Below are 13,543 nucleotides of genomic sequence, written 5' to 3' on the forward strand. Positions count from 1 at the left end.
TTCAATACTCGAGAGTGATTATTGCGATATAATGTAAATTAATATTGTTAGAAAGAAATTAATTGAGAAAACATGGTGAAAATTGAAGGAATAATTCATTCCCGAGAAATTTACCTTTCTACACATATTTTACATAAATTATAAGGTTTTTAGGTCTGGTGATTGCGGATCTGAAATCAGATTTTGAAAATTCAGTACGACGAATCGAACCAGCGACCCCAAAAACCGCCGCACAGAGTTTTTTTTTCAACATATTCGATCAAGCTTGAAATTTTCGTCCACAATACCGGATCCACAATCTTGAATTTTCAAAATCTGATTTCAGATTCGAAATCACCGATTCGAAAAAATATAAAATACTATCTTGTTGCAAAAGTTGACTCAGCACAAAAATTCGTGACTCAAAGGTTTTTCAATACAATGAAAAAATTCATTGTAAATTTGTAAAACGATTTTGTATGGTACATAGTTGAAAATTTTTGTCTCATTTTTTGAAGTAGAAAAAAAGAATTTCTCATCTTTTCGACAATCTATTTCACGGGCAAGACATTGTATCTATATGCTTATTTACGTACGCAGGTATAACGCTCGGTTACCTAATGACAATAATATGTGTCTGTTGCCACCGCCACCGCCGCGTTAGTTGTATTATTATACCTTGGTGTATTTGCTGTATCCTGACTATCGCGAATTGTGATTCGCGGATAACCGACGACCGCTGGAAAAGATCAAGGCCGCAAATACAGGCGCAGACGAGGTTTGCCACATCTTGATACCGATGCTGCTGCTGCTACTTTTGCCGCTGTTGCCGATGCCGTTGCTGTTGAATTCGTTCGTTCGATTGACCGAACGGTACATGTAACCCCGGCACGATTATCATCGAAGCACGTGTCTCGCACGTTCTGCATGCAGTTAATATTCATCCGCAGTGCGAAATTGCAGTGAATATTTGCCACGAAAGTAAGAGAGGAGTAATGAAAAAATTAAAATTTTAAGAAATGGTTATCGAGCTACAGGATGTGTAGAATTTATTGCAGTGGAAGTTCGACAACTTGTCGGCTGAGTAAATATCGGAAAATTTTTACGGTAAAGTTATTGATATGTTTCGGTAAGCTTCGGACTTCGATTTATTTGCTTGAATCGATTTAATTTTTATTTATAATCGTGCCATTTTTAATGTTAACGCATGAAACATCGTAGAAGACGATTTTACTACTCACAGAACCGTCACTCGGCACTCTTTCGTATCCATGACGTCATTTTTCATCATCATACGCCTACACGGCACAGTTTTAAGAGATTTGAATTTCGGTATCGAATGAAATAACGAGGATCGGTGATTATCTAATTTCTATAGACTCGAAATGGGATGGTCGATGGTTTTAGATTGCGTCACGAAGTTCTGGGCAAATATGCAGGCTAAAATGGTTACGGATCCTCTCCGTCGTTCTCCCTTAGAACGTAAACTCTGCAGCTCGAGATTCGCCAATTAATTGAATTGAAAATAAATTAACGTATCGACGTGATAAAATATCAGGGCACAAAAAGCGAGACGGAATCGTGCATTTGCTTGCTTTTGCAATCGTTTGTTAGTAGAAAAAATAATAAAAATAAAAAAAAGTTAAATTTTATTTACAAAGAATCGTTCGGTTACAAAATAAATCGATAAAGTGTAATTGAAAATAAGTAAAATGTAAGCACACAAACGCACGGATGTACTTTAGCGTAAGAACTCAAGTAACAACTTGACATTCGAATGTAAGATTTTTACAAAAATAAAAACAACTCCATTCGTACAAGCGTGTAGATGATCGAAAAAAAAAAAAATAAAATAAAATAAATAAAAAACTACAACGAACAAAATATCCATGAAAAATGTAAAAATTATATTTGATCGAACGTAAATCTAATAGAATTGCTCTAGAATATTTAAGAATCGAGATATTATCAGGGTTCGTATCATATTTTTTTCTCTCTCTTTCGGCATAAACGAAGAATGTACACGCGGCGAGGTGTGTAATTAAAAATTCGATTCGATCGATTCGAGTGTTTCAGTTTTTTCAGAAACCTCTTATTTCTAATTTCACATTCGATGTAATTTTTCACGGAATTCCGTCGGTTCTCCCGCATTAACCGCAATTCGTCTCCGTTTTCGCGTAAGTCTCGGGATTGCGAATGATCGATGTATAGGTACGTACGTATATATTACAATAACGCATCGAGATCCTGAAACATGCAGAAAGAGTGGAGCACAGAACGGGTGCCGGAATCAGGAATGAATCTCATCTCATCTCATCTCTTCTCTTCTCTTCTCTTCTCTTCTCTTGTCTTGTAGTTGAATACCGGCGTTTAGCCGGCAAAAGTCGCCGTTTTGCGTGTGTTCTACAGGCTATATCTACCCACGTATACTGTATAATTCCATCCATACGCCTGCAGTTTCAACATGTATGCAAAAGAGAACCCGCGTCACTCTCGCGGGACGCGATAATCGGCCAATTTCCGATGCAGCTGCCCCCCACCCCCCTCCCCCTTTCGAGACCTCGCGTTTTGCGGGATGCCCTCAAGGAGCAAGGATGCACCGCGTGTGCAGCCTGCAGGATACACCGCATGCAGGGATCATGAGAGAACGCGCGGACAACGAACGGAACGGCTGTGCAATATTCCCCGTGCGGGCGAACTTCCTCGATCTGCTCGGGAATATTTATTTTTCCCCTGCCCACCCCCCCCCTTCCTCTATTCTTTCTCTTTTTTCCTTTCTTTACATTTCCTACTTTCTTATTTTTACCGTCTTTCATTGTATTCAATCTGCATAAACGTATTAAGGCCGATCCTCCGTGGCTTGGCTTTATTGCAAATTTTTAGTTCAATATTTTTTTTATTTTTTCTTCTGTTTCTTGGATTTTTTTTTTAATTCTTCTTCTTCTTCCTTTTAGTTACATGAGTAGAGTTACTTTCGGAACGTGTGTATATATATATATATGTATATATATATTTTTTTTTTTGGGCAAATTTCTTAAAATTGCACAACTTTTGCCGTAGTAAAACTAATCAAAAAATCCATCGCGAAACACGAGCATTATTTTTTTTCTTCTTATTCGTTTTTCTCACAACGCGACACGAAAGTGTACAAAATTATTCGACGATACATTTTTTTTTTTTTGGCGTTTCATTCTACCAAATCAAAAGCGTATACATCGATAAGGATATACGAAACTCGGACACAAGATGTCAAAGCGATCCTTGACCGAAAAAATTGAAAATCCACAAAAATTTCCATCGCTCTTGCGAAAGGAAAGTAGAAGAAAAAAAAGAAAATTGCAAAAAAAAAAGTAAAATAAAAGAATTCGAAAAAAAAACGAAATTTCAAAAAATCGGCGCACAGTCGTTAACCTAGAGATCCTTCGCGTACCTGAGCCGAGCGCCAAGTGTCGAGGATGGAACATTGTCGGCGGGGAAAATAAGAATAAAAATAAGAATGTAGCCGGTCAGTAGCGAGACGGTGGTGGTTGTAGAAGGGGGTGGAGGTGGAAGGGAAGGAAAGGGGGTGGGGTGGGGGGGAGGAGACTCGACTTACGGTCGGTTCGTGCAAAAGTAGCAACTTTTCCATCGGCGCGCGGTATTAGCGCGTGAAACGGTTCGCGGGCCGTGAACTGCACATGCATACCTTACATGCACATTCACGCCGGACGTTTGAGAATTCCTTGAGTAAATAAATACACGATGCGTGATCGGATTTTAGAGATTTGTATATTTGTATTAATTGTTTCATTTTCTTCTGCCTTTCGACTCATTGCACGTGATCATTAAGATCGTTTTTCGGTCACTAATTTGTAACCAGTAATAAATAACTCTGTGACAACCTCTGTTCCCGTCATTCGATTTTGCCTTATAACATCAAGTGTTGTATATATATACATATATATATATATACATCAAATACCGCAGACAGTCTTTCAAACAACAACTCAACTACATTACAATAATCGATTAATCGATGCATCGATCATTACCGACGAGTCATCCCATCTCGACACGCTGCATGGCATGCAATGCGGTTGTGTTCTGTGTTGCACATGCACCAACACCGACATTCGATCCAACTCGCGAGGCGTCAAACTGCACCTCGCTTATACCTCGATCTTTACTCATATTTATAAAAACGTCGGATGATTAAAGTCGTATTCGTCTTATTGTCGGGAAACGTCATTTATTATTAATTATCTCTATCACATTTATGTATGCGGGATGTAAAAGTATAGAAATAGCAAAAAGTAATTCTGAACAGGTAAAACAATAAAATCCTAGAATACCAAAATGTAGAATCGTCAGAATTCGTTTCGATAATACAAAATCATTCAAGAGATTCAAAATTCTTCCATCAATCCGCGATTCTAATTTTTTCATCCTCACCCTACCACCCGATTAATCATCTCGTCTCTCGGTTTAGCAAGTATACATTCGTCTCGAACTCCTGAAATCCATCGACGAAATAAAAAAAAAAAAAAAAAAAATCGAACTCTCGCACACCCGCAATTAAAAGTCAAAAAGTCCCGTCGAGGCGACGTCGGTGTGTGACTCGCGTAATGCATCGATGCAACTGCGCACACAATCGCACGTGTAGAGTCTCTCGGTAAGTCGTGTAGGATACGGTTTCAATCGTAAAACCTCCCCCCCCCCCCCCTCCTCCCCCCGCCCCTCCGTCCAATCACCGAACCACCGACGTGGCGTGGAGGTCGAGAGGCGGTGGCGGCGGCGGCGGCGGCGGCGGCGACTGACGGACGACGCTACGCGACATGCAGCCAGAGCTCTCCTCGGTCGCGGTTGCGTGCCATGCCGTATAGGAGGATAAAAGAGAAGGCTAAACGCAAACGGTGAACGACGAACGGAGCGCGGAGAGCGGAGAACGGAGAACGAACGCAGAGCTCTTCTGGTGGGTGAGCGGCGGCGAGCGGCGGCGGTGAGCGGCGGTGAGCAGCGCTCAGTACACCAGCACCTCGCTCGCTCACTCACTCACTCACTCACTCACTCCTCAGGCAGTTCGCGAGGCTCGCTGCCTCGGCACTCGGCAGTGAGTTACCGACTGCACTCAGGCGCGCATCGCACTCTCGGCCTTGCGAAGCAGCAGCGACAGCCGCAGCAGCAGCAACAGCAGCGCAAACCCACCGGAGCGGTAGCAACGTGTCACGTAACGCGAGACAAACCCATGCTGTTGTATGTGTCCACGCTATTTCGCGTTTAGTTGATTCGTGCGGTAGTTCTTATTTTTTTATATATATATATATATACATATATTGTTGCCTGTTTGTCGTTGTTGGATGTTTTTTTTTTTTTTATCTACAACACCCCCGTGACATTCACGTGGTTCGATTGGCTACTGTGGTAATAAACGATTGATCGATATTATAGACGGGAATTTCGATTTTTTGTGCGGTACTCTTGTGTGTGTGTGTGTGTGTGTGTGTGCGTTTGGATAACTTTTTTCATCGATTTTCGTATACCTACCTAATTTGTTTGTTTGTTTGTTGGTTTGTTTTTGAGAAACTGTCAATGATAAGGAAGATTGGGTGGAGAAGTGAGAGATTTATATTGACGAATGAACAAGGAGAGAAGGAAAAAATTGTTTCGTGAAAAGTATGTAAAAAAATATATATTACAACGATGATCGATGATCGTATTAAAAATATAGATCGCGTGCGGACGGAATGAAATCGCTTTTTCACGTTTTGCGAGAGAGACTTTGCTGAAACGACGATTTGACAAGTGGTGGTTCACAGTTTCTTGTACCGCAATTCAATTTCAATATATTCCTGTTGATGATCGGGTTTTTCATTTTTCGCGGGAAAAAATTAAAGGAGGTCGCCGGGTAGCGGCAACAAGTGAACGACGCCGAAGAGAGGGATAGAGAGAGCGAGAGAGAGAGAAGATCACGAGGCGTAGGCGGCGTCGCATCGACGGTTGTGTTGTTGTGAATTCGAAGTCTCGTGCACGTGCGTCGCGTCCCCGATTCTCTCTTTTAAGAGAAGAGATCGGTATTCGGGAAAAGATCGTCGCGTGGAAAACCGAGGGAGAAAAATCGCCTGCGATTTAGAGGAACCGCAACGGAATTGAAATCGGTGAGGGTGTGATGCATAAATGAATAAAAACTGCAATCTGCAGACTTTCTGCAGAGAAATCGCGGCTTTCGTTGAAATTGTTGTTCTTTTTTTTTTTTTTCTAAATCTAATTATCGCCTGTATATTTTCCTCGCAATCTAAAATTTAACGATAATTGTTTTATTTTTATTTTGATATTATTTCACAAGTTGCGAAAGCTCAAACCGCGGCAGCTTGCAACGCTGGTTAAGTTAACGATAAATTAAGTTAATTAGTATCGAATTAGCAGCTCCTCTCCTTCTGCGACTCCTCTTCAAACTCGAGAGTGCGAGAGAAAATGAAAAGTTGTTTCAACCTCCTTATTCTCCTTCTTCTTCTTCTTCTTCTTCTTCTTCTTCTTTTTAATCCCTTTCGACTGAGTTTAACTTCGGCCTGATACCCGGAGAATCAAGATTTGGCTCATCAATTGACAATTTGAAGAAGCAGAGAAAAAGAAAGGCAGACGGAGATAAGGGAGACTACACAATTTCCCGTGTATCCCGATTTGGCAAAAAAAAAAAAATATCAAGGGACTTGTTTACCGAGAGTGTTTTTCCAATTTCACAACTTTTTAGAGCTTGATTATAATACGTACACGTATATATATATATACATACATACTTGAGAAGCGATGAAAGAAATGAAATTGCAAACTGCGGGCGGAAAAATCTTTTGCGAACAATATTTTAAATACACTTGAGTATATTGTTTAATCTTAATCGACCCCCACAAGTTCAATCAATCATCAATTTTCATACTACAAGTTGTAAAATGGCGTGATTGACAAAAAATCGTCCTCCGTTGTTGGCAATATTTGTTCGGAAAATTTTAGCGAGTAATCGAATCTTGAAAGGGGAATACTTTGTATTGATTGATGTTGTGTATTCAAATTAAGATAATTCTTTATGGCGCGGTAATAAACGATCCTCCTTCAATATTCCGTATTGCAAAATAAAGCCGTAATCGAAAAGGATAATTAGAGGCGAAAAGTTGGAAAAAATTCAATTTGCTCGTGATTCGCGATTATTTGTTAAGAAGAAAAATTAATAATATAATGGGATATTATTTGATTGGAGACTTATATTCGAGATTTTTGCTCATTCGTATACGCGAATAAAAAAAAACGGATACAACGAATAAAGCGAAACGCGACATTGTAACGAATTTGCGGGTTCGCCTCTTCGCCCGCTTTACTCGACGCAGACGGATCGAGTTGATCGAACGAATTCGGGAAGATGAGAATTTTTAAAGAAACCAGTCCTCTTCCTCCTCCTCCACCTTCTCGCTTCTGATCCTTCATGCGCGAGGATCGATCAGCGCCGCAACGAGTCTGAAACTCGATCCTTGAATGTAAAATGAAAATGAAAAAAAAAAAACCGAAAGACGAGAATTTTCAAAGAGAAAAAATAACGAAAAACATTAATTATTAACGCGAAACGTGTTAAAATTTTAACTCGCTAATTTTTTTCAATATTACCCATCATTAAAACCCGATAAAAATCGTTGATTTTTATTCTAGGCAGATTCGGTGTCAAGAATAAAATTTAAAGTTACTTTAACAGACGTGAAAATTGATGTCACTGTTGAATAAATATTTTTTGATCTCTAATTCCTGGTTCGAATTTTCTGTTGAAAGGCAAAAGAGTTGATTTTGGCTCTTAGGATGCTTTGGTAAAAAGTCGAGGAATTCCGGATGTAAAATTTCTGGGCCCGATTCTTTTTCCTTTCTCTCTCTCCTCTTTCTATCCTTCGTAGATTCTGATTTATTCCCATACGCAGGCATCGTGACGTTGCGGAATAAACGAGGTTGAAGTTAGCAGCGTTATCTTAATGAAACATTGGGGGTGAAAATAATATTTTTTTTCTCTTCTTATTGTTGTAACGATTTTAAAGAAGCTAATATTTCAAAATATCATTACGTATTATTTTAAATTACGTTTCAATAATTTTCAACCAATTCCAAAATCCCGGAACAACATTTTTTTCTCAATATGAATCGTCACAATAACGTCACTAACTTCAACATGATCGGAATGGCAATTGGATAAAACAGCCACGTCAATACAGAATCAATTTTCGCAACATTGTTGCAAATCTTTGTATCGCGTAGCGATCTTCTTCACGGTATCGATTGAATTGCAAACTAGCGGTTTGTATCAAAACACCCATAATGGGTTTTAAAAAGAAATCCAAAAAAAAAAAAAATCAAACAAACAAATTATCATCCAGAATAAAAAAAAAGAAAGAAATTACAAGTAGAATAATTTCAGAATTATTTTCCAATCGATTTTTTTCACATCGATTTCTACCGATCGGTGTGTAAAACGAACCGTAAATTCAATTCGTTCGGGACGATATAAAAGGGGGCGATATAAATTGAGGAAAGTCAGTAGAGACGATGATGGTGTGAAAAAAAACGAAAATATATATATATATATATATATCGTGAAATAACTCGGCGCTCGAGAAGGAAACAAAACTGCGACTAAGATTAATTCGCGATAAAATTCAGCAGCGATTTGCAATCTTGGAGTCATTCATTCATTCATTCGGTTAGTCAGTCAGTCAGTCAGGCATCGAGAGAACAGGCGAGAGGCAACGAAGGCTAGGCCTAAAGTTACCCGTCGCTCCGTTCGCACAGAAAGGTGCGAGAGAAGAAGCTGCTTTTGATATTGCATCGCAGACTTATCAAATGTAAAGCTTCGGTGCCTGCAAAACACGGCGTGTAAATATCCGTGTATAATAAATTTCGACACGTGATTTATACCGGATGAGAAATAGATGCAGTAAAGTTGTTCTTTTATTGTCGTATTATGTGGATAATATACAAATTCGCGATGTAAATAATTTTCGATTCTTCTCAAGTGAATTTTCGTTTGAATTAAAAACATTAATCAAACGTTCTTCTTCGGGGATTTTTGCTCGATTTCTCTCGTCAAAGCAGGGGACAATTTTTATTCCTTGGATAATAGACAGAATTCGAAAAGATGTTCGAATCAATTGATAAACTCAAATATTGTAACGATATTGCGGTTATAAAAGCGTAACTGAAATTGATAGCGTTGAGAACTGCGGAGAAAAAACAACGAAGCACAAATCTAAAACTTTGAAAGTATATATTTATAAATTATCAGGCTGATTTTGCGTCTTCTAAACGAATGTAATAAATTTTATTCATATTAATTGACAACGAATCTCTAAGTAACAGAATTTTTCCGCTGATAGAATAAAAGAAAACTGTAGGGAAAAAATTAATCCTAGATGATAACACGTGAACGATTAAATGTCGACAAAAGTGGGCTATAATTCAAATCATGCAGATTAAAAACGACAAAATCATACGGCATCGATATTCTGCATTTTCTCTAAAATATTTATTGCAACGAATCGACGTGACGTTTTTTTTTCTTTCTTTTTTTCAACTTTCGCGCTATCACAGCCTTCGATGAAAATACCTGCTGTTTGTATCCACCCACTTCTTGAGCGTAAAAAAATCGCTACCACGAGTCGAACGAACGATAAGAAAGCAATAATGAATATAAACTTGCAGCACCGGGAATCGTCGTCCGGTCGGGTCGTCGGTGCAGGCGACGAGAAATTTGCATTCGGAGTTGTGAAATTATTTGCATTTCATATTATTTCGCATCATTCCGACGGTGAGGAGCTTGCATACCTATATGACGGACAAGAAGACGAACGAAGCTTCGAAGACCGACTAACTATATTACGTATAAGTAGGTACGTAAAATGCGCTTTATGCAAGTCATTAAACGGCGTTACTCTGAAAACACTTCTCTATGTCGATGCTAAATATCGGAAGAATTCACACCGATGTCAAATTTACACACCAATGCATATAATATAAAATATCACGATATGCTTAAAAAATGTACATATATGTATATTAGGTTGTGCAAAAAATAAAAAAAAAAAATAAAAAGAAGAAAATCGACGACTCAATGTTTATATGCGAATATCTGTTAAGCGGTTGACGTTAGGAAACTTTTATCTCGGTACATTTTTATAGAGCGTGAAATTTTCTACAAGAATCTGTATTTAGATAGTTTATAAGTCAAGCCGTTTTCGAGACGAAGCAAAAAATCAATAATTTTTTTGATTTTCTTTACTTGTTGGTTAAATGGAAAATGGAAACAAACGAAACAGGCACCTCTAAATATCGATATTAAGGGCTCATATTTGGATGGGAGTATATTTGCGACGCTCTACAGAGTTTTACTTGTTCATTTGAAAAAAATATATTTAAACAAATTTTTTTTTTTTTTGGCACACCCTAATATATACATATATGTGTACATTTTTTAAGCATATTCACGATATTTAATATACGTATACCGGAATATAGTTTTTTTTTTAAACATTATGAAAATTTACGTAAATTTGTTTCAATGAGTTCCTCTTTATAAGCCTCTTGAAATTTCCAAAACAACAACTGCATCATTTATACGTATCGTCAAAACCGATCGACGGAAATTCGCGAGATTATTACATTCCTCGTGTTTCAACAGTTATTACACGTGTCAAATATGCACATCAGTTTATTATATACCAAAGTATAATATATGTGTGTATCTCGAATGATTTCGGTATGCAGAATACCAAAGTGTACCGTTATAGCGACTTTTCTACATATGTAATACCCATATGGCTGTTCCGCATATATACATATATATATATATTGTATAGAGTGGTATTGGCGATGATTCTGCTGCTGCTACACGAGACGAATCGCGCGTGTTTCTTCTCCCTCGTCTTCTTCCTCTTCTCTAAAATCTGCGAGAACTTTAACTCTCCCCAAGGCTGACGAACCAGCAACCAACAACCAAGCGAGCTATATTTACGGTGGTTATATACATACATACATGTATAATGTACCTACATCCGCGTATATAAGTACATAATTTGTACATGTATTAAAATTATCTCTCTCTTTCTCTCTCCATATATATACATATACACATCATATCATCCCCCCCCCCCTCCCCCCTCACCACCTATTTTGGCCCCCTCGTGTCACGTCAAAGTGTCTGGCTGCATGCTGCGTGCATGCATGCAACGCCAGAGTCGGGAGAGAGATCCAGAGAGAGACAGAGAGAGAAAGAGAGAAAGAGAGAGAGAGAGAGAGAGAGACACTGCAACGAATCTCTGTGCACTCGGCGTTGCTTTGCTACGTACTATATAAGCGATGATAAAATTTAAGTTGCATATAATTAGTAGTGTTAAAGACAAATCTGTGCGATGCAATATATATATATATAAATATGTGTATATGTATGTATTTATCTCCGTATCCAAGTGCATCACCTGATGCGCTTTCGTGTGTAAATATAGTTTTTTATATATATATATATATATATATATATATACGTGTTGTAATTTTGGTGAACGTAAAAATAAAGTTTTTTTATAAGTTATATTCATCGTCTGAAATTACACAACAATCTTCTTTTTCCCCCCTAACGGTTAATGAAATTTTCACGTTTTACGAAATCGATTAGCTTCATTGATTTATTGAAAGTTCTTAGAACAAGAATCATTGTTAAAACTGTTGGGGAAAAGATATTCATCAATTTTCCCTACACGGGTAACACTTTGAATTTTTTTTTTTTTTCCTCATCGCTTTTCCCAGTTTCAGAGGAGTGAGGAAAAGATTTATCATCAAGGAATTGAATTCAATTGAAATCCGTATGAAACGCGTCCTACTGGATGAGATTTAATCCGCACAGGCACTCGATACATTGTTCGATTAATCAATCAGTGATCGAGGTTCGTCGATAATTGACTTTTTTTTAATAATCATCAAGCTGCTGTTATCGTTCTGTCGAATGTATTTGATTGATTTTTTTTCACTCGCCGTCTGTTCATTTTTATCGCGCTAATCGCGTGCGAAATTCTTACGGCATGTGCGTAAATAGAATCTAAAAAAAAAAAAAGGAAATTAAATTGACCGAATCTCTTTCTTTACGTTCTGTTGCAGAGAAAGACGTCAGGATGAAGTCTGATCCCCCCGCGGAACGGTTGGAGAATTTTTTAAATCACCAACGCTGCAAGAATTATTTTTACCACAATCGTCGCGATCTGCATCAGCAGCAGGATCAGTAGCAGAGTGCGAAAAAAAAAAAAAATTAAATAAAACGATAATAACAATTAAAAAGAAAAAGAAAAACAAAAAGATCGTTAATCTATGAAACATATGACATTGACAGTGAGAATGAGAAATCGATCCAATCGAACCTGCTGTGTGATTTAAAAAGTGCAAAAAAAAAAATCAAAATAAAACGTAATCACAGATCATTAAACTTCGAGGGTGAAAAGCGTCCTCGTTAAGGACAGAATCAAAACGCGTAGTAAACGAAATACACTCGAGTAAAGATAAGTCTGTGAATTATTTTTTCGTGATATAAATAGAAAAAAAAAAGGAAAAAATCTTAGAAAATGGATCACAATGACGACATTTTATCATCCGGTCAAATGGATTCCAGTGCCCCGTCGTCAAACGCGGCGCTCAATCCAAGAACACCGCCGAATTGTGCCCGTTGTAGGAATCATAGACTAAAAATAGCCCTCAAGGGTCACAAGAGATACTGTAAATATCGTAGCTGTAACTGCGAGAAGTGTAGATTAACCGCGGAACGGCAACGCGTCATGGCGTTGCAAACCGCGCTGAGAAGAGCTCAGGCCCAGGACGAGGCCAGGGTCAGAGGGCCCGAAGAAGTTAGTAATTCCTTGTTCCTCAAGATACCCTCCTTATCCCCAAACCACGTCGGAAGACGCGTGGGGCTGCTGCGAGAATGTGTGCAAAAAAAGTTGGTAAAGCGTTCAAAAAACCGATGAATTCCATGAGGAATGTTAAAAGTTCCAAAATCTTGAAAAATTTTTCAAAATAAGTTGGCAAAATATAAAGAAACAATAAAATTTGCATGAGAAATAGTAAATGTACGCGTACGTGTTCCAGAATTTTGCAAAATGTGCGGGGAAAAAATTGACAAAAACTTTGCAGTGGGGGAAAACAAAAAAAAGTGTTCAAATTTAATTTTCTTCCCACATTTGCGAATTTTTATTTTTTCGTTCTGAAACAAAATCGCAGTCTCGCCGCGCGGCTTTCGGAGACGCGGTGATCTTAACGCACCTTTTCCTAGCAGGTGGACCCTCGTCCGGTGGTCGTTGACGTCGCCGATCGTTTGATATCGGTGCCCCAACCCGAGAGGTCGAGTTTGGAGGGTAGCTGCGACAGCAGCAGCGGGGGATCCCCGGTGAGCAATCACGACAGCAACGGAGGGCACAGCGTAATCGGGGGATCGGTTGTTACGATACCACCCTCGCAAAAATTACCCGCGATTTACCCCCACGGCACCCCCCCGTCGTATTTACCGCAGCGGCGAAACGGTGAGTTT

At 38.6% G+C, this 13,543-nt stretch overlaps 2 protein-coding genes across 18 annotated transcripts in view; one reads left to right on the plus strand and one right to left on the minus strand.

The window, feature by feature from the left end:
* LOC124223029 (uncharacterized) overlaps positions 1 to 13,543 on the minus strand; it is a 291,603-nt gene that overhangs the window by 253,982 nt on the left and 24,078 nt on the right. The gene's annotated exons all lie outside the window — the stretch shown is intronic.
* The window catches only part of Uxt (Uxt prefoldin-like subunit), an 84,058-nt gene that overhangs the window by 19,244 nt on the left and 51,271 nt on the right, over positions 1 to 13,543 (plus strand). For 3 of the 17 annotated variants that reach the window (XM_046634631.2, XM_046634630.2, XM_046634623.2), the window contains exons 2-3: positions 12,127 to 12,863; positions 13,289 to 13,535. In XM_046634631.2, coding sequence (XP_046490587.1) covers positions 12,585 to 12,863; positions 13,289 to 13,535 — 526 coding nt within the window. In that variant the 5' untranslated portion in view covers positions 12,127 to 12,584. Of the gene's footprint in view, positions 1 to 4,993; positions 5,252 to 5,538; positions 5,632 to 5,852; positions 6,114 to 9,681; positions 9,870 to 12,126; positions 12,864 to 13,288; positions 13,536 to 13,543 lie in introns of those variants that run through there. The other 14 variants (XM_046634635.2, XM_046634634.2, XR_006884179.1 and 11 more) reach the window with 12 other exon arrangements.

This window comes from Neodiprion pinetum, chromosome 7 (genome assembly GCF_021155775.2).
Source record: "Neodiprion pinetum isolate iyNeoPine1 chromosome 7, iyNeoPine1.2, whole genome shotgun sequence".
Taxonomy (NCBI): Eukaryota; Metazoa; Arthropoda; class Insecta; order Hymenoptera; family Diprionidae; genus Neodiprion; species Neodiprion pinetum.